Source organism: Ammodytes marinus (assembly GCF_949987685.1).
Source record: "Ammodytes marinus genome assembly, chromosome: 22".
Classification (NCBI taxonomy): Eukaryota; Metazoa; Chordata; class Actinopteri; order Uranoscopiformes; family Ammodytidae; genus Ammodytes; species Ammodytes marinus.
Window position 1 is genome coordinate 4,503,569 of NC_137226.1, and position 26,668 is coordinate 4,530,236.

Consider the following 26,668-nt stretch of genomic DNA (forward strand, 5'->3'; position numbering starts at 1 on the left):
ATTTGTATAGCCCTGTATCACAAATAGCCATGTGCCTCAGTGGGCCTCACCGTCCGTGCACAATATGAAACCCTCTGCCCTTCGACCCTGTAAGCTCAACTGAGGAAAACTCCCAGCACAAAAAAATAAGAATTTCTTCTATTAAATAATGAGCCAATTCCCACATAGATTTCAGATATGGTTCTTACGGTGGCACAAATGCAACAAAAAAAAAGAAGCACAAATCAAATACAAAAGCTTTAACAGAAGTGAGCAGCGGTCTGATTTATATTAATGTGTTCTAGCTTTTGCAGTTGTGAGTTGACCTTTCTGGGCCACCGTAGATACCACAGATACCAATCAAATCATTAGTAACAAATTATTCTCAACCACATCCTCTGATTCATTTTCGCCATTCATTCATTTGGTCCCTGTTGTCACGGCTTTCAATAAAAAATGTAATAAGAATTTTTTTTCAACCATGGCAACATTGGACATCCGTGTAATTGAGTTTCACTGCAATCTGATGAGAGTTGATTTGGAGACATGAATGAATTATGAAGACATTATTAACACAATATATAATGTAATAATTCACTACTCAAAGTCCACATTTTAACACAAAGTAAAGTAATTTAGTCTTGTTGTAAGGAATAAGCAAAGTGTGTGTATATTGACCCCAGCTCCATAAAAAGTTGAGTTATTCACTATCCCAGCATCATTACTGTTGCTGCTGGAATCTGTATTGCAGCCAACACTGACCCTATCAAAGATGCCCCCGTGTTGTTTATGCCTACGTACATTTTCACCCTCCAAAACTCATTATTTGAATCCTTGAGGGCTTCAGAAAGATTTGAGTGTGATATTCTTTCTCATAAAACTTCAATGTCTTATTATGATTATGATTATTATTCATGTGTTGGCACATTGCAGCGTTTTTCTTTTTTTCTTTTGCTGCATTATCACCAACTATAGATCAAAGGCTTTCTGACTCAAAGCCCACTTTATCCGCAGCCCTCCGAGAAACCACAAAACTTGCAATTATTCTAGGGATGAAATATGAGATGAGCAACATAACAGGAATCCAAAAACAGTCCTCTAAGGCCACCAGTAATCTTATGCAATCATTTCTCCATCAAGTGTGAAGCTCCGTTTGTTTATTTTGTTTGGGTGCATTTGAACACAACACCAGTAACGCTGCAACACAAACGAGTTGGTGTGGTGTGTCTTGTGAAGATTGAAGGCAAGGCAAGTTTATTTACACAGCATTATTTAGACACAAGTCAATTTAAATTGTGTTTAAGAGATTATTAAAAACTAAAGGCCAAAAACAGGTTAACAAATCCTTAAAATTTAAAAGAATTTGCATTTCAAAAGGCAATAAAACAAGCAGATAAAAAGTTACAGGTTTGAATGCAAACTGAGTTTCAACAGACCTCACATTTTCTGGAGTTTGTTCCAGATATGTGGCGTGCATAAAAACTGAAAGCTAAAGTCTTGATTCTTGGGACTTAACGTAAAGCTTTTCCCAGACAACCTGAAAGCTCCGTTATGTTTTGGAAGATAAGATAATCGGTGTCGGAGTGTGGGAATCAGAATTAGTGTAAGGGGAGAATTCTATTTAAAAGGTGCTTCAAGGAACTTTCAGTTTTTGTTCATTCTAGCACCCCTTTGGACAAAAGTGGTAGTGTTTTTACTACGCCAGCTGTTGTTCCTGGGTGAGCGTACCCATGACAAAGGCAAAAATAGCATTCTTTGCTCTGATGGTCTCGTTTGCTGTTACGTGTAGTTTATGATCATCAGAGGAACAATTTGACTGTTTCATAAATATAAAAAAGTTTCTCGTAGCACCTTTAAATTGTTATAGAAATATACAGTATATAGAAATATTTCTAAGCATCCGTTTTCAACTTTTCCCCTTTGTTTCCCCCTCTAGGTAACAGAGCAGATTAAGGTGGAGCAAACGGCCCGGGACCAGAATGTTGCCGAATACCTCAAGCTAGTGAACAATGCAGACAAGCAGCAGGTGGGACGGATACGCCAAGTGTTTGAGAAGAAAAACCAGAAGTCGGCGCACGCCATTGTCCGCCTACAGAGGAAACTGGAGCAGTACCACCGCCGCGTGAAAGACAGCGAGACACAGTCCAATGGAAAACAACACAGCAGCGGCAGCAACAACAAAGATGGCGGCGGCGGCAGTAGCAAAGAATCGGGCACACACAGCAAAGAGGGCAGCCTACGGGACGTTAGCACCACCGGACGCCACCCTACTTTAGATAAAGTCAAAACTATCGGACCTGGTGTCTCGCTATCACCTCCGTTTTTCTTCAACAAGTCTCGGGAGTTCGCTAATCTCATAAGGAACAAATTTGGCAGTGCGGACAACATCGCGCACCTGAAGAGCTCCTTGGAATCGGGCACGGGGCTTCAAGTTGAAGGCGGCGCGAGGGGTTTGAGTGGAAGCGCTAACACCGTAGCTAAACCTAGCAAGTACACCAGCGACGACGAATGCTCCACGGGGACCTCCGCGTCCGCCGATTCGAATGGGAACCCGGCGGGGGGCTCAGGGGCTGGGTCAGGGGGCCCGGGCCGGTCGGAGTCCAGCGGGAGGATTGGGGAGGTGCTGGATGTAGTCAGGGAGATAAGAGACTCACAGGCACAGCTGGCGGAGGATATGGAGACGCTGAACACACAGTTCAAACGGGATTACAGCTACTTCACACAGGTGATGCAGGAGGAGAGATACAGGTGGGTGGAGAGTCAGAGAGGATGTGTGTTTAGAATGGATTTTATATTACTACACACATACACACACACCTTTATACACACACGGACCCACACACACCTTTATACACACACGGACACACACACACACACACTGGTGAAGCAGGAGGAGAGATACAGGTGGGTGGAGAGTGTGAGAGAGGATATGTGTTTGAGAAATGTGAATGATATACACACACTGGAAACACACTATGGATGCCCACACACTTTTATACACATACGCCCACACACTTTTATACACATACGCACACACACTTTTATAGACACACACACTTTGATAAACGCACAGACACACATACACACATGCACACACAGAGTACACACACTTTTTACACACAGACACACACACACACACACACACACACACGCAAAATGTTGTTTGTACTTAGTTCACAACATTCATTAGCAAATATACACATTAATTACGAAAGCTCAAAACATCCTTATGCCCCCAAAATGACCCAGTGCTTCCATGCACACTATTATACCCACACAGGACACACACACACACACACACACACACACACACACACACACACACACACACACACACACACACACACACACACACACACACACACACAGTTAAAGTGCACTCAAAAGGCCGATTCATAATTAAGTAGGTCGAGCAGCACTCTGTTAGATTAATAGCAGTAAATACATGGATGTTACAGGCATTGCCCTCCGCTGTGTGTATTTCCTCTTTACATCTTTATCTTTTCTTTCCATTTGAAGAAAATACATTAGAAAAATATGTAGAAAAGTAATTATATAGTTTATTACCAACTCTGTTTGATTTATGCATTTATTAAATGATATCTGTCCAGATGTATTTCAAAGGAAAACAGGAAAACTTAAAGTACTAAAAACAAGAATTTGGAATTTGGAATGCTTTTTCCATCGCCCTTAGAATGAGTTAAAAAAAATTGATACATAAAAAGTATTTATAGGGGAAGGTGGGGTGATTTGTGCAACTTTTTACTCAAAGTGATTTTAAAGTGAGGCCTTGACAGTTATGTCTCCAACTCAAATATGTACATATATTTCAGGATGTTGTGCATCCCTGGCAATAAAAACTTTGGATCTGGAATAAACTGTTTAAGAAATATGGCTTTCGGAAAAAAAGTTGTCTTGTCGCACAAATCACCCCACGTAGTGGGGTGATTTGTGCGTCATTGTGTCACAATGACAAAGTCACCATCATCATCTTTCTGGCCATCTGAACTCTCATCAGTGGTGTCGTTAAGTGGAATTGAGATGTCACTCTCTTCTGAGCTACTGTAGACAATCACTTTCTTTTGGTGACCAGCGTATACAGCCATGCCACTGGCACAACTCTCAGAAATGTACTTTGCACTAGTTGCTCCGTGCTTGTGGAACCAACTGCCACCTGACAAATGTGATTCCCCCTACATTTCTGCCTTTAAATCAAGGCTCAAAACCCATATGTACACCCTGGTGTTTCCTCCCCATTAACTATCTTACCTCTGCACTACTATCTGTGTTTATGTGGATGTATGGGCTTTACGTCTTTTATTTTGGTTATTGTTATTGTACCTTCATTGTTTACCTACTGAATGCACTATGTACAGCACTTTGGACAGTGCAAACTGTCATAAATGTGCTTTTATAAATACATTTTACTTACTTACTTACTTATAACTCACCCAGGCCTTTGCGCACAAATCACCCCATCCCCAGAATTTTGGATAATAGGCATGATGCAGCAATTTAGGGTTGACATTGTGCTAACTATATAGACTCAAAGTGTAGCATACCAAAGCACTAAAACATGTGTCAAATGTTTTCAAACGTGTCTATAATTGTTCAGACACAATAATCGAAAAACCTTGATCATGGAAATTTTACTTTGAAAGGCAAAACACAGTTTTTTGAGCTTAAATGTGCTTATATCTTATTCCTTGTGTCTCCCTTCTTTACAGGATGAGTCAAATGGATGGCTCTTCTTAAATATGTGGTCACATTTCCAATTTCTTCCACGGTTTTCTAGAAACAAGGGGTTTTGCAACTTCCAAAATGCACAAATCACCCCACCTTCCCCTATTTATTTTACGGCCTGAAAAATGTATCAGTTTATCTTCTCCCTGCAGTAAAACTAAATAAATAAACCACACATATACTGTACACACAACCTTAAGGATCCAAAGTGCTTTTGACACTTTCAGATGGGCCATTATTATTATAAGCTTTTTATGAACTAAAATTAGACAGAGGAGCTTACACACACAAACCCCCAGACGGTTGCTAAGTCAACCAAGGGCAAATGTTTTCAGCAGCTTAGTTTGCAGTTAGTTGAGCCACTGCTGTACTGTAACTCGCCACACACACACACACACACACACACACACACACACACACACACACACACACACACACACACACACACACACACACACACTCAATTATGCATTGTTTCTCCCTCGTTACTTGGCTTTCTGCCTCCACCTACTCTCTAAACTTTGTGTGTGTGTGTGTGCGTGCATGCGTTTGTTTCTGTGTGTGTGTGTGTGTGTGTGTGTGTGTGTGTGTGTGTCAGGTATGAGCGTTTAGAGGACCAGTTAAATGACCTTACAGAGCTCCACCAACACGAGACCAGTAACTTGAAGCAGGAACTTGCCAGCATCGAGGAGAAAGTCGCATACCAAGCCTACGAGAGAGCCAGGGACATACAGGTAAGAGTGTGGGTGTTTTGTGTACACTTTATATACATAGTCAGCGCCTATAATTAGCAGTTATATAATGCACCACACACTCACATTTAGCCTTTTGCTACTTCATTTAAACAAATACAGCGCTGGAATGTATCTGTTTCTTACGGCAGAAACATAAGGTGAATAGGGGAACATTTTTAACTTATAGATATTATCATGAAACTTTGCCAGTTGACTGCTAACACTAAAACAATTATTTTTGGTATTACATTTTTTTCAGAAGCATTTAAAGGAATATATACATTTGGTAAATATCTAACTAATTATGCATGTATTTGCATCTCTTCAAATAACCAATCTAGATATTGTAGAGAGCCAGAGTTCAAATCTTTATTTGGTGGTTGGAGCCTTTCTACGGAGGCTAGGAACTCTCCCACCTAATTAATCAGAGCAAAAGATGAACCACTTCTTTGGCAAAAAGAACAAAAGGCACAAGCCAAAATCTCCACACCCCCGAGGCTCATGGGTAATGTAGTATTTAGAGCCATCTGTTAATCTGTTTTAAACTGATGGTCAGAATTCAAACTCCCATTTGGCAGCTCTGTCACTCTGGGTTTTTTGGACGGTTGGTCGGACAAATCAGGCCGATTGAAAATGCCACCTTGGGTGTTGTCATGGTTACGTGGCACACACCAGAGACCACGAGGTGCCTCAAGCGTTTGCCATTCATTTATAATGAAACATGCTGCTGATTTCAATTCATATCTAATCCATTTCCCGTGTGTGTGTGTCTGTCTGTGTGTCTGTCTGTGTGTGTCTGCCTATGTGTGTGTGTGTGTGTGTGTGTGTGTGTGTGTGTGTGTGTGTGTGTGTGTGTAAACAGGAAGTCCTGGAGTCCTGTCAGACCCGTGTGTCTAAGCTTGAGCTGCAGCAGCAGCAGCAACAGACGGTCCAGGTGGAAAACACCGACGCCAAAGTGTTGCTAGGGAAATGCATCAACATCATGCTGGCCATCGTCACGGTGATCCTGGTGTGCGTTTCCACGGCGGCCAAGTTCACCGCCCCGTTGCTACGTAGCCGCGTCCACCTGGCGCTCACCTGCGTGGGCGTGTCTGTGTTGGCGTTGCTATGGAAAAACTGGGAACACTTACAATGCGCTTTGGAACGACTGGTCCTTCCGCACTGAAGAAAAGAACACTTTGGTTGCTATGCGGAGGAGTTTACATGTAGCCTTACAGCAGCCCCACACGGTTACGGGCGCCACGGTGACCTTGATATATGGTTCTGCATGTCTAAATGGGGCCCACACAATATCCACAAGGCCTTTACCCAGAATGCAACACCACAGGAATTCCAAGAAACGACACACAGAGAAAGAAGGGAGAACGAGGCTGATATATTATTGACCTTTTATTTAGACACATCGAGTCATTTTCGATGATATATGGATAATTTTAAATCATAAAACAATTCAAAACAGTCAAGCAGTTAAAGATAATAAAATAAAACAATAAAAAAAATCAGACATCAAAATGACAAAATACCCAACAACAATAATAGCAGCATATCAAGCATCCGATAATTCAAAATAAAAGACAAAATATCAGAACTTGTACAGATACAAACTATAACAATTAGAGCCCCCTGCCCATGTAAAACAACTTTGAATATGTCCATGGAAATAATTTTTTTTTTTAAACTTAACACATTCTTGACCTGGGTATTTCAACCTCTATATAGAAACACAAGCAGTTTTTTCCCAACTCAGTTCTCACAGTAACTTAAGTTCTCACTTGTGGAACCTCATGTAAGTTATTATAACCTGAACACAACTGTGACAAACCTCTACAACGTGCTTAGACATATATGAACATGCTGTCATGACAACGCATCACTACAAACTAAGGTATGGGATCAAAAATGGACAAATCAGATGGAAGCCAAAATATTATTATTATTATCAATGGTAATTGGATTTTCCTCTGCTGTCATCTAAACAACACACCCTTGTCTAAATGTAGAAGAGGGGGCTTTTATTTTGGTGGGGAAATATAGTGTTTATTTCCTGCCCTTAAAGGGGTGTGTGTGTGTGTGTGTGTGTGTGTGTGTGTGTGTGTGTGTGTGTGTGTGTGTGTGTGTTATAGCAGCAACTCACACCTTTCAAACAGACAGACAGTGTGTGGTCTGTCGATGAGGCTGAGAGAACACAATGACACATCCACCTGAAGATTGATTTGTACCGAGTGTCCTGTTCTGTGCTGTTCACATGATGTTATTACTTGTCAGTGTCTCATTCAAAAAGACGTTGTTTTAAAACTGTTTGTGTGTGTGTCTGAGTGTGTGTTTGTGTTCTGTCCGCCTACCTATGTGTGTCTATACTGTGTTCTTATAGAAATTGTTTCACATTTTGCGAAATATTCGCTTTTTCGACGAAAGTCAGGTGAAAAAATATTGATGCCTCTTATGGGAAACAAAGGCAAATATCTAGCCTTGCTCTGTCTGAATGCACTTCAAAAGCTTATTAATCAACATACTTTATATACAGTATAAAAAAAAATGTATTGGGGTTAATCGCAGGACTATTTCTTGGTGAGAAGTTTTAACTGCCACAAAACCCCAAAATGTTAATTTTTGACAGAGCAAGGCTAGCACTTTCCACTTGATTCCAGTCTTTGTGCTAAGCTAAGCTAACCAGCAGTAGTGTCTTTATATAAATGAGAGTATCTTCTCACCCTAACTCTTGATAAGAAATTTCATATGCAATACTTCCCAAAATATGAAACAATTCCTTTAAAGGACAGCTCTTAAACTGCCTGTTGTCTTTGGCGATTTGATGCTTTGGGGTTTTTTCTTCGTCATGTAATAATCTGTTTTTATGTGTTTCGGTTTTGCTTCTCAAAAGCTATTTGAGAAAATAAAACATTGTGTCCGTAAGTTGACCTGGTTTGAAGCTACAGCTTGAACAAGTCAACTGTGAGAAAGAGGAATAGAGATAAGCTCTACACGCCATTTTATTGACTTTTGCCTTTTTTAATGAGGCGAACAGAGGAAATTAACTTTTCTGTGTGAAGCCTTTTGGTGCTGCGCTGCGTTCATGTCCTGTGGGAATAACAGATAGCTACGTTCTTCTGACAGTTCAAAGTCTCGACATGAGAGGATTCTTACTCCTGTTGAAACTAGTTGGAAGCCACAGAGGAGACCGTGGAATGATTGTAGTAATAATCTCTTTCAGCCTTTTCACACTTGCACAGCTGGGACGTGATGCATTCGAGGTCTGAAACAAGCACAGAAAGTTGAAGACTTATGAATAAAAGATGCGTTTTGGTTGTTTTGCATGAAATAACTGTCTGTCCTTGTACTGAAATACTGAAATAGTAGTAACCTAGAAAACAAGGTTCCCAAGCAGCATTTTACCACTAATATCTTCTGTGATATAATCTGTACAATAAGTGTGTGTGTGTGTGTGTGTGTGTGTGTGTCTGTCTGTCTGTCTGTCTGTCTGTCTGCGTGCATCTGTCTCTGTCTCTGTCTGTCTGTCTCTGTCTGTCTGTCTGTCTGTCTGTCTGTGTGTGTGTGTGTGTGTGTGTGTGTGTGTGTGTGTGTGTGTGTGTGTGTGTGTGTGTGTGTGTGTGTGTGTGGTACGGTCACTAAAAACGGTGGTATTATCCGAAACCATAGCACCCGTTTTTCCCACGTGACTTGAATGCAGCATCACAGATGGGGACAAAGGAAACTGAACAATGTAGCTCTATGTCCCCAAAAAACCCTTTTATCACTGTGATGATGGTTAGGGGGACGAGATGGGACTGATGCCTTTTTAGACGCAGCTTATTTCTCTGTCTGTCTAACGTCTGTTTGTCTATTCAAAAAGCCAAATATTAAGATGATTATAAGGCACCTTAGCCTTGTCTAAATTACTCTGAAATAGTTTTCCTTTCTTGCTATTTTTCTTTAGATTTTTTTTTCTTCCAAATTGGCTTAAACACTATTTCTGTCGACCTGCACCTTCCGACCAAGCTGTATGTCTAAGTCCATAATGTATATTTTCACATTACTGTCAATGTGCATTTATTTCTGGTTATGGGTTTCCATAACAACATTTTTTTTTTCAAATGAGATATTAAATCTTTGTTTTTCTAAGAGTTTTCTTGGTTTTTCTGTCATTCCTAACTTCTCATATATTATGTATTAACACTCAGACAGACTGTGAGAAGTTAAGACAGAGATCAAACCACTCTGTCAGCATCACAAGGAATTCATTAATAAAACTGGGCGTAAATGACTTTGACAAAAACCCAGCACTGCGGCACTGGTGCAGAGAAAATATACGAAAATGTGTTATTTCTTATAATGAAAAAGACTGTATAATTTTCATATCATAACTTATAATTCAGAACTTCAGGAATATTTGCTATGTGCTGTCATAATGTCCTCATAATAACCAAACCACATACACATTGTAGAGCCAACTAACCGGCTCTGCATTAGGCCTGCTTGGTGTGGTGTGGGAGAACTCGGTCGTACACGTGTTCTTTGGTGCCAATAATAAATGTCCAATTCATTTGTGTCTTTGGGTGCTGTAACCCATTTATTCTTGCTGTCGGTGCATGCTCACCATCCAGTTAGTTTCATACATAGTTCATTCCTTTCCATTGGTTCTATGCAGATCACTGACATTTGCAATCCCAATTACACACACCTGGCCGTGCCCGGTGATTACCTTTATCCTTTCTGTTGAGCCCAAAGCTCCACCCAGTGGTCAACACACAGAATTACATGTCACCAAATAAACCAAACAATAAAATAGCATAATGGCTCCAACACACTCAAAGATATAAAGTTCTAAATACCTTTTCATCACTTAGCTTTCGTTACTTTGAATATTAAAACATTATTTTACTTTAACCTGTACTTATTTTTTGTTGGAAAAATAATTAAAAGTTAGCTAGATACATAGATAGAGCACATAACAATAATTACAATTCAATAATGTTATATACATAACTCAAAAATGGGTTTTACTTTTTTAAATATATGAGTTCTTCCACTAAATGTAGATAAGTAAGCAACAACAGATGCCCAACAGGAAATGAACAGATGCATTTTGATATAAATGTTGTGCTGGATTTTAATTGATCTCCGTTGAAAATCACTTTAGTATTCTTGAGACAAACAGTTCAATCATAAACAGTTTATTATCCCAAAGCCATTTCAGTTCCACTAATGGATATGTGATGTGTTTATGGCACTAAGAACAAGTTGCAGGTCCGTGTCCCAGCTGTTCGGTGCATCATAAATATTTTAACTATTTTTCCGCGGCCTCTGATTCATTATTCAGACAGTGTTTTGCCATTCGCGCTGCGCCCTGTTTCTGCCACAGTTTGTTTACATCAGAAGGGCAGAGGGCCAGTTAATACTGAGACTATTTATTTCATTATCCCAATAAGGTCCGGCTGCGGCCTGTAGCCACACACGCGCTCTCCACCCCCTCAAACAATTCAGTGGTTCAGCTTGTAGGTTTGATATGGATAATTCCGAAATAAATAAAGGATATACAACATTCTATACTCACATTACACCAACCTGCAGCGCCCCCTCAATTTATAAGCTGGAGCTAGAAGCACCTTACTGAGAAAACCATAATAACCAAAATGGATGACTTCAGAAATAAATAGGCTACATAAGAGAGGATATACAATATTCTAGGCTATAAATGAACATTGTGAAGACTGAAGAGTAAGATGGAGTAAATATAGACAATTATCTACCATATAATAATACAAATAGAGCCAGAATTTTTAATTTTGTTTTGGACAAAATGACATTAGGAATTGAAAAAAGCAGTAGGTCAGCATGAGGGTTTAATATTGATAAATAGGCATTACACAGGCAGCGTATGTGTATGGGTATGGCACCAAACGCGTTAGGCGCGGTAAATGCATACACTGTGGAGTAGGCCTAATGATTAAACATACATTTAAATCAAAAAGAATGGATCGTAATTTAATAAAAATATTATCATTAAAATAGTGGCAGTTCCCAGCACAGCCACCAGAGAGCGCTATAAACCAAATAAAATATCAACAATTCTTCAAACAACATTTACTGTATGTGCTCCGTTTTAGGAACTGCATGTGTTAAATAATAAACTGTTCTATACTGTAATATATACTCCTTTATTAAATAACTTCCATTTGAAGAGCTGTATATTAAAAAAGCTATTGGTTTTATTCTGTTGCCATATGTTATTTAAATGACTTGTAATAAATAATTAAAAACATTGTAAATATACATTCTGAATCTGTAAACTTAGTCCATCTATAAATCATCAAAGCAGGGAATTAATTAAAAATAATATTCCACAGAAGAAAGGAAGCAGGAGACAGAGTTTGTGTTTTTAAAGGGAACACCTGTGTCCCATGGAGTGATGTTTTTATTGATCATAATTATACTTTCTCTAGCACTGAACATCAGGACATCATACATTTATTGAACTTTTGACAAGTTTAAAAAAAAAATTGTTGCTACTGGTGTTGATAAGGCACGTCTTTTGCTTGCAGCAATGCAAACCTAAAATGTTCAACCCTGTAGCCTATTTTTTTCCTTCTTTTTCATGGTTTCGTATGTCAAGTTTTTTTAACAGTCTATATCCAAAACCGTTAACTAGAACATTTACAGTCCAATGATGGTCATATCTACACTGACTATTCAGTCCCATTCATAGCATTACATCCTTTTCGGTGGTATTTGGTCACAGGATACAGGGACACATGATAAAAATTCATAATACAAAATCATATATTTCATGGCTTCAACATCATTGCTTTCATGGCGACATATATAAAAAAAAAGAAAGAAAAATGTAAAGAAAAATAAAAAATACATAAAAATTAAATAAAATAAAAAATAAATAATAAAAATAAAAATTTGAGAAATACTTCACCCATGTGGAGATAAGAGCCAATATTTATTTTCCTTTCTTCTCACCTCAGTGTGCCATGGTCAGACCGCACAAGCAAAAAACAGGCCAATGACAAAAACGAAATACACTTGTTACCATGGAACCGGTGAAGTTAGCTGCCTTTGCAGTTATAACTGTATTAATTTGGGTCACTGTCCACCTTTTTGTGGTCCCAAAACCCTTCCCAAGAGGACGCCCCTTACCTATAATCTATGATGTTGAAGGTTGGGTGTCTCAATACAATAAGCTTTTATAAAAATCTGATTGAAGATAATATAATAAATATAATATTATAAATATTGAAAATAAATATTCACAACTATTATAAAACTAATAAAAAATTATAAAAAATGAATTATTAAAAAACTGCTTTTTTCACTGTCTGCCTTATTGTTTGAATAAAAAGATGTGGACGGACTGCAGGCAGTGGGCTGGACACAGGGAAGTGGATCAAACCATGACAGCGTCCATGGTGCCGCCTTTATTTCAGAGACACTGAAACAGAGGGAAAGAGAAAGTGATCAGGTCACAATGAAAACATGGAATGAATCTGCTATGTGAAAAAGGTCTGTGTCATTTTTCATCATAGTTTACAGTAGCGCCGCCGCCGGAAAGTCAATTATTCAAATCAACAGTTGACGTAGATTCTTCAAGTCGAGCTTGTGTTATTTTTTGAACTCATTGTGCATTACAATAAAACAGGATAAAAGCAAAAAAAAGTAAAAAGTAAAAAAAAATTAACTTGCGCGTTGGTGCGCGGCTACCGCGCCCAAACGCACCGCTCTACCGCGTGTAACGCATCACTGCGCGCGCCTAAACCAATAGTTCCCTATGCAAATATTATGATTTTTTATACCTCTACCGCACCCAAAGCGTTTGGTGTGGCCGTACCTTTAGACATTAAAAGTGATCTAAAGGTTCTATGTCTGTTATAGTGAGTGTGAAGCTTTTACCTCTGGGGCTGTTTCGGTACAGAGCCAGGGCCAGCTCACAGAACCCCTCTTGTAATAGAAGCTCTATGATGTCAGCCAGCGTGTGCAGCACTTTATACATGTTCTCTGGCTGCTGTTCTGCAGCTTCCATTAGAGGCAGAATCTGGTCCAGGTGTTTCAGCCTGATGCTATTCAGACCAGGCCAGTCTAGGGCTGCATCATGACGCTGGAGGCCCAAGTGATTCAGAAACTGATTTATCTTCAGCTCCCATTCTGCGGCCTCACGTTGAGTCAGATCCAGGATGAACCCTGGACGGTCTTGGGACGGGGTTGATACAGTGTCTAGAAGAAGAAAAAATAGATCTTTAAATCTTGTGTTTTCAGGTTAAGAAATGTTTTTGAAATTTGAACAACAGATAACTGGAACATGCTGGCTTTATTGCTCACCATATTGATTAGACTGAAAGTCTATTAAAAAAAATGACAACAACGAGTTAAAACTCTTCAATAACAGTGTCAGTGTGTGTGGGTTTTTACCTCCGTGGTTGATAAGGGACAGAACCTGCGCCAAGTCGTCGCTCTCGATGTCCCTCAGATTCTCCCGTCGGTTTAAACGCTTCAGCCTGTTTGCAAACCAAGTTCCTATGTACCTCTTGAAGCGCTGGAATTTATTGATCAACTTTCCCAGAACGTTGCATAGAGCCATCACCGCTATTCTGTGAAGACAAAAAGAAGGACACTGTCATTACTCCGTTTTCATTAACCATCATTTAGTTCTCTTCTCTAATGTAAACAGATATAGGCTACAAGTTCATTGACATGAACACATTCTCTTAAACATGAATAAGGAGGCAAGTATGAAAAGGGATCCTCAGCCCCCAGATACTGGTGTGAATTTTAGTTATGGTTTACCGGTGCTAATGCCCAGGGCAGGGGCAAGGAGGTTTTACACACATTGAATGTCGTAAAAGGTTGAAGAAATGATATCTAGGAGTCCTTCAAGGATCACAACCTGGGTGGACAACCTGTTCAACTACCTGCTGGAATGCTTCAGGGGGCAGAAATTGTGATAACAAATGTATGTCGCTATTGAAATCCTTAAAAATAATAAAAAGGAACCAAGGCACAAAGTTTATTTAATATTCTAAATAATTGTCCACTCATATGGATTACTTTAACAGGAATTTGCTTTTTTCCTCCGCTGACGGTCAAAATATAAACTTTACAACATCACTAAACGACGTATGTGCTTGTTGGGACGCGGTACGTTATGTTGCGCTCGATATTTTTACACTTTGTGTCATTTTTAGAATCAAACACATAGCCTAGTGGAAAGCTAGCAGCACGGTAGACCTACGTGACGGCTGGATTCCTTCCAGTAGGCCTATTTGACTCTAAAATCACATAGAAAAACACACAGGCGTTTAGTGATGTTGTGATGTTTATATTTTGACTGTCAGCAGAGTTGGGCTAACGCTAATCTGTACCATGGTGGTAGGCTACTAGCATACCGTAGCATACTGTCTTTTTTTTTTTTTTTTTTTTTTTTTTTTTTTTTTAAATCAACTTTATTGAACAATTCTTATTACATTAATGAAAAGTACTCCATAAATCTTATATTCTTATTGTATACATAAAAATACAATACAAATGTAATATACATACATGCATATAGACATATATCCATACATATATTAAACAAGAAAATAAACAGCACAATACCATAAATAAAATAAAAAATATCACTCCTCCTCAAAAAGATTTTTATATATACTGATAGTTTTGTTACTTTTTTTAGTATCAATTAGTGCCAATGTTTTAATATATTCTTTGAATTCGGCCAGAAAACCTATAAAATTGGGGGAAACTTTAGCAAATTTGCATTTATGTATGTGAAATTTTCCGAATAGAATAAATAAATTAACAATAAATTCAATGTTAGTGGATTTATGTTCAAAGTACATGAGGACATTTTGACAAGTAATTCTAATAGCATCATTCATTTTACACAATAAATAATTTTCAAGTCGAATCCAGAAGGTGATTGAGTGGGAACAAGAATAAAATAAATGAATTAAAGATTCTGGTTCAACATTGCAAAAGCTACATTTGTCGTCCGTTTCTAAAAATTTGGAAAAATATAAATTTGTTGGATATATATTGTGTAAAATTTTGATGTGAACTTCTCTAATCTTGTTTGTGATACAATAGTTGTATGGGAGCAACCAATTCTTCTGCCAAATGATGTCAGTAAAGATGGTGGCCCAAAAGGCTTTCCCCCTTGGAGATATTTTCCTTTTGTCATAAATTGCATTCCGTATATGTTTGTTATTGCATTTTGGGTTCGTTATATCAACACCATTAATCATCAGAAGGGATTCTATTCTAAGAGCTTCTTGAAATTGAAGATGATTTTTCATGAGAAGACATAATCCGTCTGGAATAGCTTTAGTTACTAAGTTAAATTCTTTATATGTAACAGGAAAGGATTTAATGAGAAGGAAACGTTCATAACTAAGCATTTCACCATGAGTATCAAAAAGATCATTAACATAAACAATTCCACGGTCAATCCAATTCTGTTTGAATATAGATTTTTTCTTTACTGTGATGTTTTCATTATTCCAAATTATACTTTTGTGTGGAGAAAAGTTATGGGAATAACATAACTTCCATGCAAGGAGGGCTTGTTGATAAAATTTAGACAATTTAAGAGGTAATTTGGTGATATTATAGTTGCAAGTAAGAATGAAGCGAAGACCACCAAATGACTTAAAAATATTGTTTGGAATAAAGAACCAAATTGAATTGGGGGCCCTAAGAGATTCCTTGATCCATTTCATTTTGAATGTATTATTTAAGTCAATGAAGTTTAGTAATTCAAATCCCCCTTCTTTTCTGGATCCTGAAAGTATATCTTTTTTAAGGTAGTGTTTCTTGTTTTTCCAAGTAAAGTTAGTTAGAATTTTGTTAATTTCTTTGGAAGTTGAATCATGAACAAAAAGAGATAGAGCAGGGTAGACTAATCTTGAGATACCTTCCGCCTTGGTTAAAAGAATTCTTCCAAAAATAGATAGATCACGCTGAAGCCACATATTCATTATATTTTGTGTTTTTTTAAGTCTAGGGAGGAAGTTGAGTTGTTGCCTGGTTGTCATTTCTCTTGTTAAATCAATACCTAAATATTTGACGGATTTCTTGACCGGAATGTTACATATGCTCTCAATATCTGTATCATAAAGGTTCAAAATTTCACATTTACCTATATTAAGATGTAAACCCGAAGCCTTTGAAAAGTCATTGATTAGTTGTATTGCTGGTTCTACTTGATGTTTGTCTTTTAAAAATAATAATAATAAATAAATAATACCGTAGCATACTGTCATTAGTGTTTGAGCTAAACGTATGACGTACACCGGTGCAGTGCAGCGTCCGCCTTCCGCTGTTCAACCCAGAGCTAGCGCGGCGTATTTAAATGACACAAGAAAACAACAACGCGTGATCATGAAAGCATCGACGACATGCCACCATTCACTGTGGACATAAGAGGAAACCTTTATGAAACAGAGTTTAGGGGAGAATAACCTCTTCAGAGGGATCAGGAAAGCCTCTGGTGTCTCTTGAATAAGCTGCTTAGCCCTATAGGATCTAGCCCCCAGTCTGTCTCATCAGATATCCTTCATTCCTTCACAGCCCTGTCTTAAAACAGTTATGACATCTCTTATTTTTTCCCTTACCTTACACTCAGTGTATTGGGAGTAAATACAGAGTGCAAAAATAGTTTATAACTTACCGAGTTGCAGCGAATTGTGACAGCGAAGCAATGTTCATGCGGTGGAAAAGGGACGAAAGGCTGTAGAATGTCCTATACCTGAACGGAACAATCTCCAATTAGAATAGTTTATTTATTTCTTTCCTTTTTTCCCCAATACAGACACTAACAACAACTTAGCCTACTCTTGAATACAAACGTGTGTCCTCTCTCTTAACTTTCGTGGATTGAGCTGCTTTCGCGGGAGCCTTCCAACTTTACCACTACACGTTCGGTAAAGTTGGAAAACATTGAAAGATTCAGACTTCCGGGATCAATAAACTCTCCGAAACGAGTCGTCGTTATAGCAAACAATGTTATAACAGGAGCTAAGAGGACGACTCCTTTCGGTAACAATGGTGTTGTAGCACATTAACTGCCCTACAACGATTGCAACAATACATAGCCCTATTTTTTTGTTTTAATAATGTTTTTTCCCGGAAGTTCGAATCTGTCAATAGGCTATCTTTTCAACTTTACAGACTGCCTCTCACTTGCACATATGCGGCAAAAAAAAGTGAAACAGTTATAAATAGCAGGTTACACATATGTTAACAAATCAAATAGCAACAAATGCCAGGGGATACATTACATGTCATTCAGTTAGCCAAGGAGCATAAACGTTTAAATAAATAGGCCTACATTAAAGGAGGAACATGTAGGCTACATTTACTGTTTTATTTTGATTTATTTTAAGATTTATTTTGGTTGTTGTTGGCATTTTCCATGCTTTAATGAAAGTGTGGAGAGACAGAGATTAAATGGGGCAGAGTGAATGCATCTGCTCAAGTCCTTTCCACAGTCTCTTGGTATGGTGACAGTGCCAGAACAGATGAAGAAGTGTTCCAGGGAGTAGGCCTACATCACATAATGAACAGTCAACATTGATGTCTAGCTGATTAATTTGGGCAGCTTATGCTAGCTGCTAATATAGGCTACAGCATGCCGTAGCCTACATTCTGCTCCACACAACCATGGACCTCTGTCAACGCTCCACATGGCTGACTGTTTACATGACACACCCCCTCTCTAGAATCTTCTTCCACGATTCGAACAACTCCCCCCCTCCCCCCCTACAGGGGGTCTGCCATCCACCCGCACATCTAAAGGCAGCACATATGTATGTTAATGGTAATTTCACATAATAATTTGGACTTTTTATTTGTGAGACTAAATTTGGTTCCTGTTAATGATCTTGTCTCTCTGTCTCTCTGAGCTATGTCTTCCACAATGCAACTTTTTAAATTCCACAAGGTCCACCCACCGTTTTTAACCCAGAGTATGTCCTCCCGACTGCCATACACCCTTTGTCCTCTGGGGTCATATTGACCCCACTGTGTTTGGTGGTTGTTTTTTAAAGCCCAAGGTATAAATTATCAATCAATTTTGTGTTACACCTTTAGTCTGACTTGAGTCCAACCCATTACCACAAATATTTCCATTAGTTTTTTATTTAAACAGTCAAACCAGGGTCAATTCCCGCCACTTTGACGTGGGTGTGTGGGTACCGTTAGAAGGGAATTTTAACAAGCAGGTGGGCTGGTGTGACATTGCATCACATCACATTGCACCATTTTGTGCTGCGGATATTGACCCCAGAGGACAACAGGTGTTATTAAATTCAATTAAACATCCATAATTTAATCAAATTACTTCAAATTTATTTTAATCATCAAAAGCATAGTATTGAACAACCCCTATAATTTTTAGACCATGTGTTGAATGAAAAACACGTTTAAACGCAAAAGATTTCTTTAGGGGTCATATAGGCTAGGTTTAGAACAGAGCAGACTCATGTCATGTGGAATGCCTTGAGGTGCAACTTTTAATAATTAATGTCTACCTATTTACCTGTAGCATAGTATTCTGTCTTTGTTGCCTTAACCAAACTGATACATTTTGAGTATATTTCTGAAAGCATCATATGAGACCTGGAGTTAATCTTTTTTTTTAACTCGCGCTCAGCCTTTTTCTACAGTCACGTCTCAGAGCACGGGTGGAGTAATGTTGCCATGAGGCAGCAGTATTTACCTTGGGTCTTTTTGGTTTTAAAAGGAGCTACATGGTCCAGGTTGTCGGAGTATGTAGAGTTAAACAGAGAGACCAGTTTCCCAGTGACAGTACAAGCGGACAGGGCATCAGAAACACACAGGAGATGAAGGTTAATAAATGTATTGGAGAGAAGTGTGGCTGTGGCTGAGTTGAACATGTCCATAGAACATGGCTGGAGCTGGAAGAGAGGTGGACAAGACATTTTGGTTTCAAATAAAATCATTAAATGGTCAGAGACACTAGTATCAACCTTTTTTATGTTGGAGACAGATAAACCAGATGAAAACACAATATCTAGTGTGTAGCCCTTCTTATCTGATGAGTAGGACCAGACACTGATCGCATTAGATTAAAGGCTCCATAAGGCATAAGAACTCATTGACCAAAGGTTTTGACGGGCAGAAAATGTGAATAATAAAGTCCCCTAAAATGAATAATTTGTCAGAGTGAGAGAGTGCACAGAGAGGTGGACAGGTAGCCAGCCTGTCACAATGATAGACATCACACTAACATTACTTAGCCATATGTTTACTCCAACCACTAGGTGGTGCTGTAAGCCTATAAAATGGCAAACGGTTATTTACGTTTGCTGCCAGCAACAGTCAGTTGTTGGCTTATTGGAAAAAAGCACACCGTTTTTTGACTGTGCTCAAAGCTCTGTAAACTGATGTTGTACTCTTTTTGTGTTTTGGTAAATGAATTAGTTTCTGCCACCCATCAAGTGTTTAAAATAAATTGAAACATATAAATAAAATGTAGAAAAATATGTATTTTTTTTATAATATGAAAAGAATACTGCTGCAAGTTCTCCAATAAATCGTTTACATGTTAACTCTTTTAAACTGTGGCAGTTTCTAGTACTGTCACCAGAGAGCGTTATAATCAAAATAAAATATCAACAACTCTTCAAATAACATGTATGTGTGCTCCGTTTTAAGAACTGCAGGTTAAATAACAACTTGGAAAGAGCCGTACATTAACAAATCTATTGATTTTATTCTGTTGTCACATGTTATTTAAATGGCGTGTATTATACAATAAAAACATTATAAATATATATTGTGATCCACATCACTGAATACAATTAAATACTGTTTTTTTCCTCAAAGACACTTCAGCAGTAGAGACACAATTTTTTTTAACTTTTTTAATCCAAGGACTGTCTCTCATTGACTCCTATACAACCCTGTTCTCCCCATGAGGAATAATCTAATAATGTCCAGTGTCACAGCTTTAGGGGGATGGAGGGCAAATAGAGCGCTAATCCTAGAAGAAAAAGCCAGAGATGTAGCCTCATCAAATATCTTAAAGCTGTGCTACGTAACTGTTACACAAATTGTGTGTTTCTACACACGATCAGCTACCTGTCTGTAGTGTGTGCGCGCTGAAAAAAAGTTTGGTGTTTACTGTTTATTCACAGCCTAGGCTCTGTAAACAGCGATCAAAACACAGTGGCCTGGGGCAAAACAAACCCAGCTCCTCGTCATAGATCACCCAACCTTTAATGGATGGCTGCATCACTTATCCCCCTTGACCCCAAATAAAGCACAACCTACTGACACAGGGAACAGACAGGAATAATATTTAAAAAAAAATGTATCGATCATTTGCATTTGAAAATCATCAACATGATTAAAAAAAATCAAGTCACTTTTAGGGCGCCTGTGGTAGCTGGGCCAGTGAGTAGAGAGAGTCATCTTCGTTGCTTTCAGATCGATTCGATTCAAATTGCCAGGCGAGTTCAGTTTTCTCTTTGGGTAGTTCGGCAACAGAGTACACCAAGTCACATGATATATACAGTATGGTACACTTCCTGCCGGCCACAGGAAAATAAAAAAAAACGTTTGTGGTATACTTGCTTGCTCATCACATCCTCTTTGCTAGTCACTGGTCTTCTGGGACACTTTCTGAATCACTTACATTCATACAGTTGTTGAATGTTCAGAATAAAATGGTCAGAATTGGAGTCCCTATAATTGCAATCTATAAATTAGATAAATATTTCTCATTCATGACATCTAGCAAGCTTGCAATAGTTTTTATATTGTTTTATTTCAAATTCTTGATCTGGAATCTTATCCATAGTCTGACTGTTACTCATAATCAATTAAATTAAAATCAAAGTCTATATAACGTATTTGTGAATATAAAGTAAATTAAGATAAGTGCACTTCATACCAGCTCCTTGTGTTGCAGATGCAGAATGGTTTGTTGTGGAATGGATTGTGTATACTGTAGGCATTTCAGTAACCGTTTTTGAGCCAATTGAAGATATAGTGGAACCAATGAAAACTGTTTGTAGTTGTCTTGGGTCTTGGAGACTCAGCTGAAAATAACAGACAGTCTACTGTATAATAATCTATCAAAAGTTTTACTTCTTGACATACTTTTCGGAATATTATTTCTCAAAATGTAAAGGATATTTGGAGAATAAACTTACCATCTGTAACATTAAGATCCACTTCTATAAATGAATCTATCCAAAATCTCTCCACTCCACAATAGTATTTCTTAGAGTCTGACTTTTGGAGATTAGTGAAGGTCACAAATAAAGTTTCCCCACTGTTATGTAACTGTATTCGATTCTTTAGACTAGTCTTTCCAAAGGGTGTTTTGATGATGATGTGTTTGTCCATAGTGCATGGACTTTGACAAAGGTATTTATTTGTTAAATTAAAATACTGAGCGTTCCAGTTTGAGCATTGGATTGTCACACTTTCCCCAACACGTCCATTTATGCTGAGAAGCTTCACCTCCACAATCCTCCGAGCTACACGTGGAAATAAAAGAATTATTTATTGTCACTGCCATAGCATCAATGAATAAATAAATAAAAAATCACATTTATCTTTTAACTTTGATTGGAAACGTTTATAAAAAACGTAAATGACTGAATAAAAAAGCATTTCATCTGACAGATGCAGCATTTAACACAAGTTTCAGTAAAGAATAGGTAAAAACAAACTCACCAACGAGAAGACAAGAGTACAAACTGATTTTCATCATTGTGAAAATGACGTTAAAGAACAAATGACAAGTGTACAGAATAGTATAACCACCTCAACCACAGTCTTCATGACTTCCCCTCACCCCATCCTGTCACCCTTTCTCAAGCACCTCCCATTACTTTGAACACTCACACACAATACAAAAAAATATACTGTGCAATGCGTAAGAAAACAAATCCTACTTATGTTTATTAAAACTAAAAACCTTATATATTCAGAAATTTCACAGATAGCAAATCAAATAGCAATATTCAAACGTAAAGGATCGTGTAGGTGTGGATTTGACACTTAAAAACCACAAAACTAATTATAAAAACAAACAACAAATATAAATCGATTCATACATTCTACATTCATACAATTTCTCCTCTGAATATATCTAATCATGCAGACTAGATATACGAGTAGAGTGCATTTACCATAAGTACATCAATGCCATGTAGGTAGAGTTTGGAGGTGAGTGATCAGGGAATCTTTCAAGTAGTTTTTTTGGCTTACAAATGAGTTTTTAGACAACTGAGACAATTCAGGTAAAATTGCTGATGTATATGTGTTGCAGTGTCAGTGTCCTACACTGAAATATAGGTTGGCAAATGCTCCTTTTGTTAGAGTTCTGTTAACCCCAGTACCATTTGTTAAGATCATGAAAAGCTTGGTACTCTTTGTGGTCTCGTAGGTAACTACAAGTTCTGCAAGCTTGTTCTGGGCCAAACGTAGACCTTTTTATTTTAAACTTGTTCCTCCAGTCAAAGTATCTCATGTACTCAGTATTGTTTTGATCTATGTAAAGTAGCCTCTCTGCCAGCTCCTTTGCGGTAGAAAAGTCATCGATATGAATGAAAGATTCTCCTGGGATATGGTCCTCATAATTTGGTCTTGTAGGACCAAGAACTACAGGTACAGTTCCCAACAACATAGGATTGAATAACTTCTCTGTGATATAGTCTTTGTAAACAGAGTTTTCAAAGGAGAGGTAGAATTTACAACTTGAAACTATCTTTGAATAGTCTTCGTCACCAACATGTCGGCGAAAGCCATTTCCATAAGTATTAATGTTGATGTGTTTTTTCAGTTCGTTGTAGAACTGAACTCTCTTATACGTCGGGTTCCAGTTGCTCACAATCCAACACACCAACTTGTCCTTTGCTGGCAGTCGGAAACCTTCATCTTCAGATGTCACTGGCACCACATACCCATAAGGCACAGGAATATTTGAATCAAGACGGTAATTGCAGGTTAAATTAAATACGTTATTCATCTGAGTGATTTGACCTGAGTTTGCAGGTGACTCCATGTTAAACCACACCCATTTCTGAAAGCAGGGACGCGGCTCTTTTGGCAAGCCTGCTGGATTGCCATGAAAGTCCCCGTGGTGGAAGAGAACTCCGTTGGCTTTATGATAAAGCCTCCTGTCATCGGTCAATTGGCATCTTGTGATATTAAATATATTGCAGTTAGAGTCAAACTTGTAGCCAAATGGCCACATCCAGATCAATAAAATGGTGTCAGGCTCAGTATCCACTGCTGCAGCCAGAATCTTCCGGGTGTCATTGTGATGTGGGTTAATGTGCAGCTCGGTGGAACAGTTCTGGTTTGAGTCTTGGGTCAGTGTTCCGTTAGCACACTGAACTTTAGGACAGGGAGGACGGACATTTTCAAAGTGAAAGTTGAAAGATGGGAACTTGATGTCAGGCTTGTAATACATGAAGAAAATAACTAGAAAACACACCACCACTAGGCTGCGGAAGACATGTGGTTGCAGAGTAGTCCAGCAGCCGGCTGAGGATGACATGGCGCACCCTTTGAGAGAGAATAGATCCATTAAGACAGAGTTTATAATACAATAATGAACTGCTATGGGGTAAACTTTTTAACATTCTTACTTTAAAGGTGCTCTGAGGAACTTTAATTTATTGTTTTATTCTTGTACCCCATTTGGACAAAAGCAGCAGTGTTTCTACTACGCCAGCTGTAGTTCTTGGGTGACCGTACCCATGACAAAGGCATTAAGAAAAACGATATAAAAATAGCATACTTAGCACTGATGGTCTCGTTTGCTGTTAGGCCTACATGTCATGTATAATCTTCAGTTGAAAAATTAGACTGTTACAGAAATATTTAAAAGTTCCTCGTAGCACCTTTAATTAGAGCAGTTAAAAATGTAATATCACAAAAACAATGTGAAGCTGTTTCCGGAACTGCCAGGTTTATTGCTAGTGCAATAGTCCTGGAAAGTTTTGACATGTTATTTTATTGACACTTTTTATGAAGAGGTTGTTCATTTACCTGACCATAATTTTTTTTTTATAGTTTTAGTGTCACTAAAGGCTCAAATGTGGGGCGGAAAGCCTTTCTTTGTTCTGGTGTAGAAGAATGAGATGAGCATATAAACAGATGTTACTGACAAGAAGGCTAAAATAAAGTTGTAATAGTCAATTCTAAAAAAGGTAAAGCATTCGTAATTTAAAAAAAATATTTAGTCAAAATTTGTAGGGGAGAACGGGGAATGTTTTTTTTGTTTTTGTGCTAGCGAGCGCGATGTGTGCTTGTGTATGGTCATAACCGCGCGAAAGGCCGCAATTTGCAGTAAGTAAATGTCCACGTGTCTCCAAGTGTCTCTGTAGACTATTTAAAAAGAAATCAAGCAAGTAGACTAATAATAACATTAATGAATTATAGGTTATCGCATCACAGAAGGCATATTGGCCTATAATAATAATAAAAAAACACCACCTTAACTATGTTTACAGTTTAAAAATGTTTTGAATGAAATGCAAACCTCAGTTAATCATTTGCTCGTTTCTCTGTCTTGACATTCACACAGACTGAATAGTCTTGTTTAAATGTTACAAATTGAGCTAATAAACTGAACTTCAATTTTTTTTTAAGTTGCTTGAGAAGTCATCTCAGCTAATTGTAACATCTAACATCTAATTGGATGATAAGGTGATTGTATGCAGAATGCTCATGCCAGAAACTCATACAGTGTTTTTGTACAGATAAATACATAAATATTAGCAGGTTCTAAACAGTATTTCAATTTAGGGGGGCGCGAAAAAAATTCTGACAGAAAATAATTGAGAACCACTGATCTAGGATATGGAACACATTTTTGGTCATTTGAGATATATGTTTTCAAGCCCCTCTCATTTCCCCTTGGCCATGAAAGAGAGGACCTCATGGTGATGTTGTAAGCATGTTTTTTTCACAAGAATTTATTTTTTGCATGTAAAAGTTAATTTTCTGTCAACTTCATCGATTGTTGTGCCAAAGCAAATTGGTTCAGGTAGAAAAACTTCTATCATACGTGTTGATGAACTACCAACATATGAAACCATGTGATGATGATAACTGAAGATTAGCCTGATTTGCTGAGAAAGGTAGTTTTTTCTCAAATTGTGGCAGTGGGGTAAAGTGAAACAAATGCTGTGGGGTAAAGTGAGACGGTGTCTGTGCCAGGGATGGAAATTAACTTTTTTGCCTACCAGCCACTGTGGCAGGTAGATTTAAAAATCTACCAGCCACTCATCTTTTTTACCAGCCGCTTTTTATACGCAATATCTTTTTTAATATATGCGTTAATGTTAAACAAAACAATAGTAAGAATAGCTAATGAATGTGTTTTTCATACAAATGTTTTCCATCAGAAGTCATTTGTACTGTAAGTAGGTGCTACCAAGGAACTGAGTTGCAAATTAAATGGTACACTCTTACTATATATGATACACAATACACGCCATCTTTATTTCAAAACATTGTATAATTGAACTCCATATATACTCTGGGTTCAATGCAACTTTTTTTCCCAACTGGCCCGCTTGGCCAATAGATCCGAGTTTTACTGGCCCCTTGTATATTTTCACTGGCCCTGCAGACACCTTTTTTTCATCATTTAGTCAATAATTATAATACAGTATTGAAGTTACCTTTAGATTTCTTTTTTCTTTTTAGTTAATGATATGAAATGTTGATATTGTTTATCACTTTCTCCATATGCATTAGGGATGTGAATGTGTCAACACATTGACCGGTTTTCCACTTGCGCTCAAGTCGAATTTAAAAATAGAAATCTGAAAATCAGGGAGTTATGCCGTTTTATTAATGGGAGATGTCACCGTGTCACGTCTGGTCGTGAGCGCGCTGCAGGAGCGTCACTTCTGCAAGGTGCGTGCATGAAGTAATCAGCTACACATAAGAGTCCGGTGTGGGACCATTTTTTCACTGTTGATAAAAAACAGTGCAGTGCAAAAGATGCAGCATAATGTTAAACGCTCGTCTGAGTCTATGACGTTAAATCATCTAGAAACACACGATGCCTTCGTCCGAGCAAAGCAGCGTTTCACCGTGAGATCACTAGTGAGTGCGCGAGCCACCGCACGGGGAAGAACTCTGTGGTTTGAGGCTCAAATAATAACCGGGGATATTCTCCCCGTTAGCGATACCGATGGGAAAGGCTTCCCTGTTTGTAT

General features: G+C 38.2%; 2 protein-coding genes across 2 annotated transcripts in view; one reads left to right on the plus strand and one right to left on the minus strand.

Moving 5' to 3' along the window:
• tmcc3 (transmembrane and coiled-coil domain family 3) overlaps positions 1-9,580 on the plus strand; it is a 34,347-nt gene extending 24,767 nt beyond the window's left edge. The window contains exons 3-5 of the mRNA XM_080051275.1: positions 1,916-2,727; positions 5,321-5,456; positions 6,319-9,580. Coding sequence (XP_079907401.1) covers positions 1,916-2,727; positions 5,321-5,456; positions 6,319-6,621 — 1,251 coding nt within the window. The 3' untranslated portion in view covers positions 6,622-9,580. The remainder of the gene's footprint in view (positions 1-1,915; positions 2,728-5,320; positions 5,457-6,318) is intronic.
• Positions 9,581-22,815: 13,235 nt separating this feature from the next.
• On the minus strand, positions 22,816-23,991 carry LOC307268746 (4-galactosyl-N-acetylglucosaminide 3-alpha-L-fucosyltransferase 9-like; the record flags this gene model as incomplete). Its single annotated transcript, XM_080051493.1, has 1 exon — positions 22,816-23,991. One exon carries the CDS (start codon positions 23,989-23,991, stop codon positions 22,816-22,818), a length of 1,176 nt encoding a protein of 391 aa, XP_079907619.1.
• Between the last annotated feature and the right edge of the window lie 2,677 nt (positions 23,992-26,668).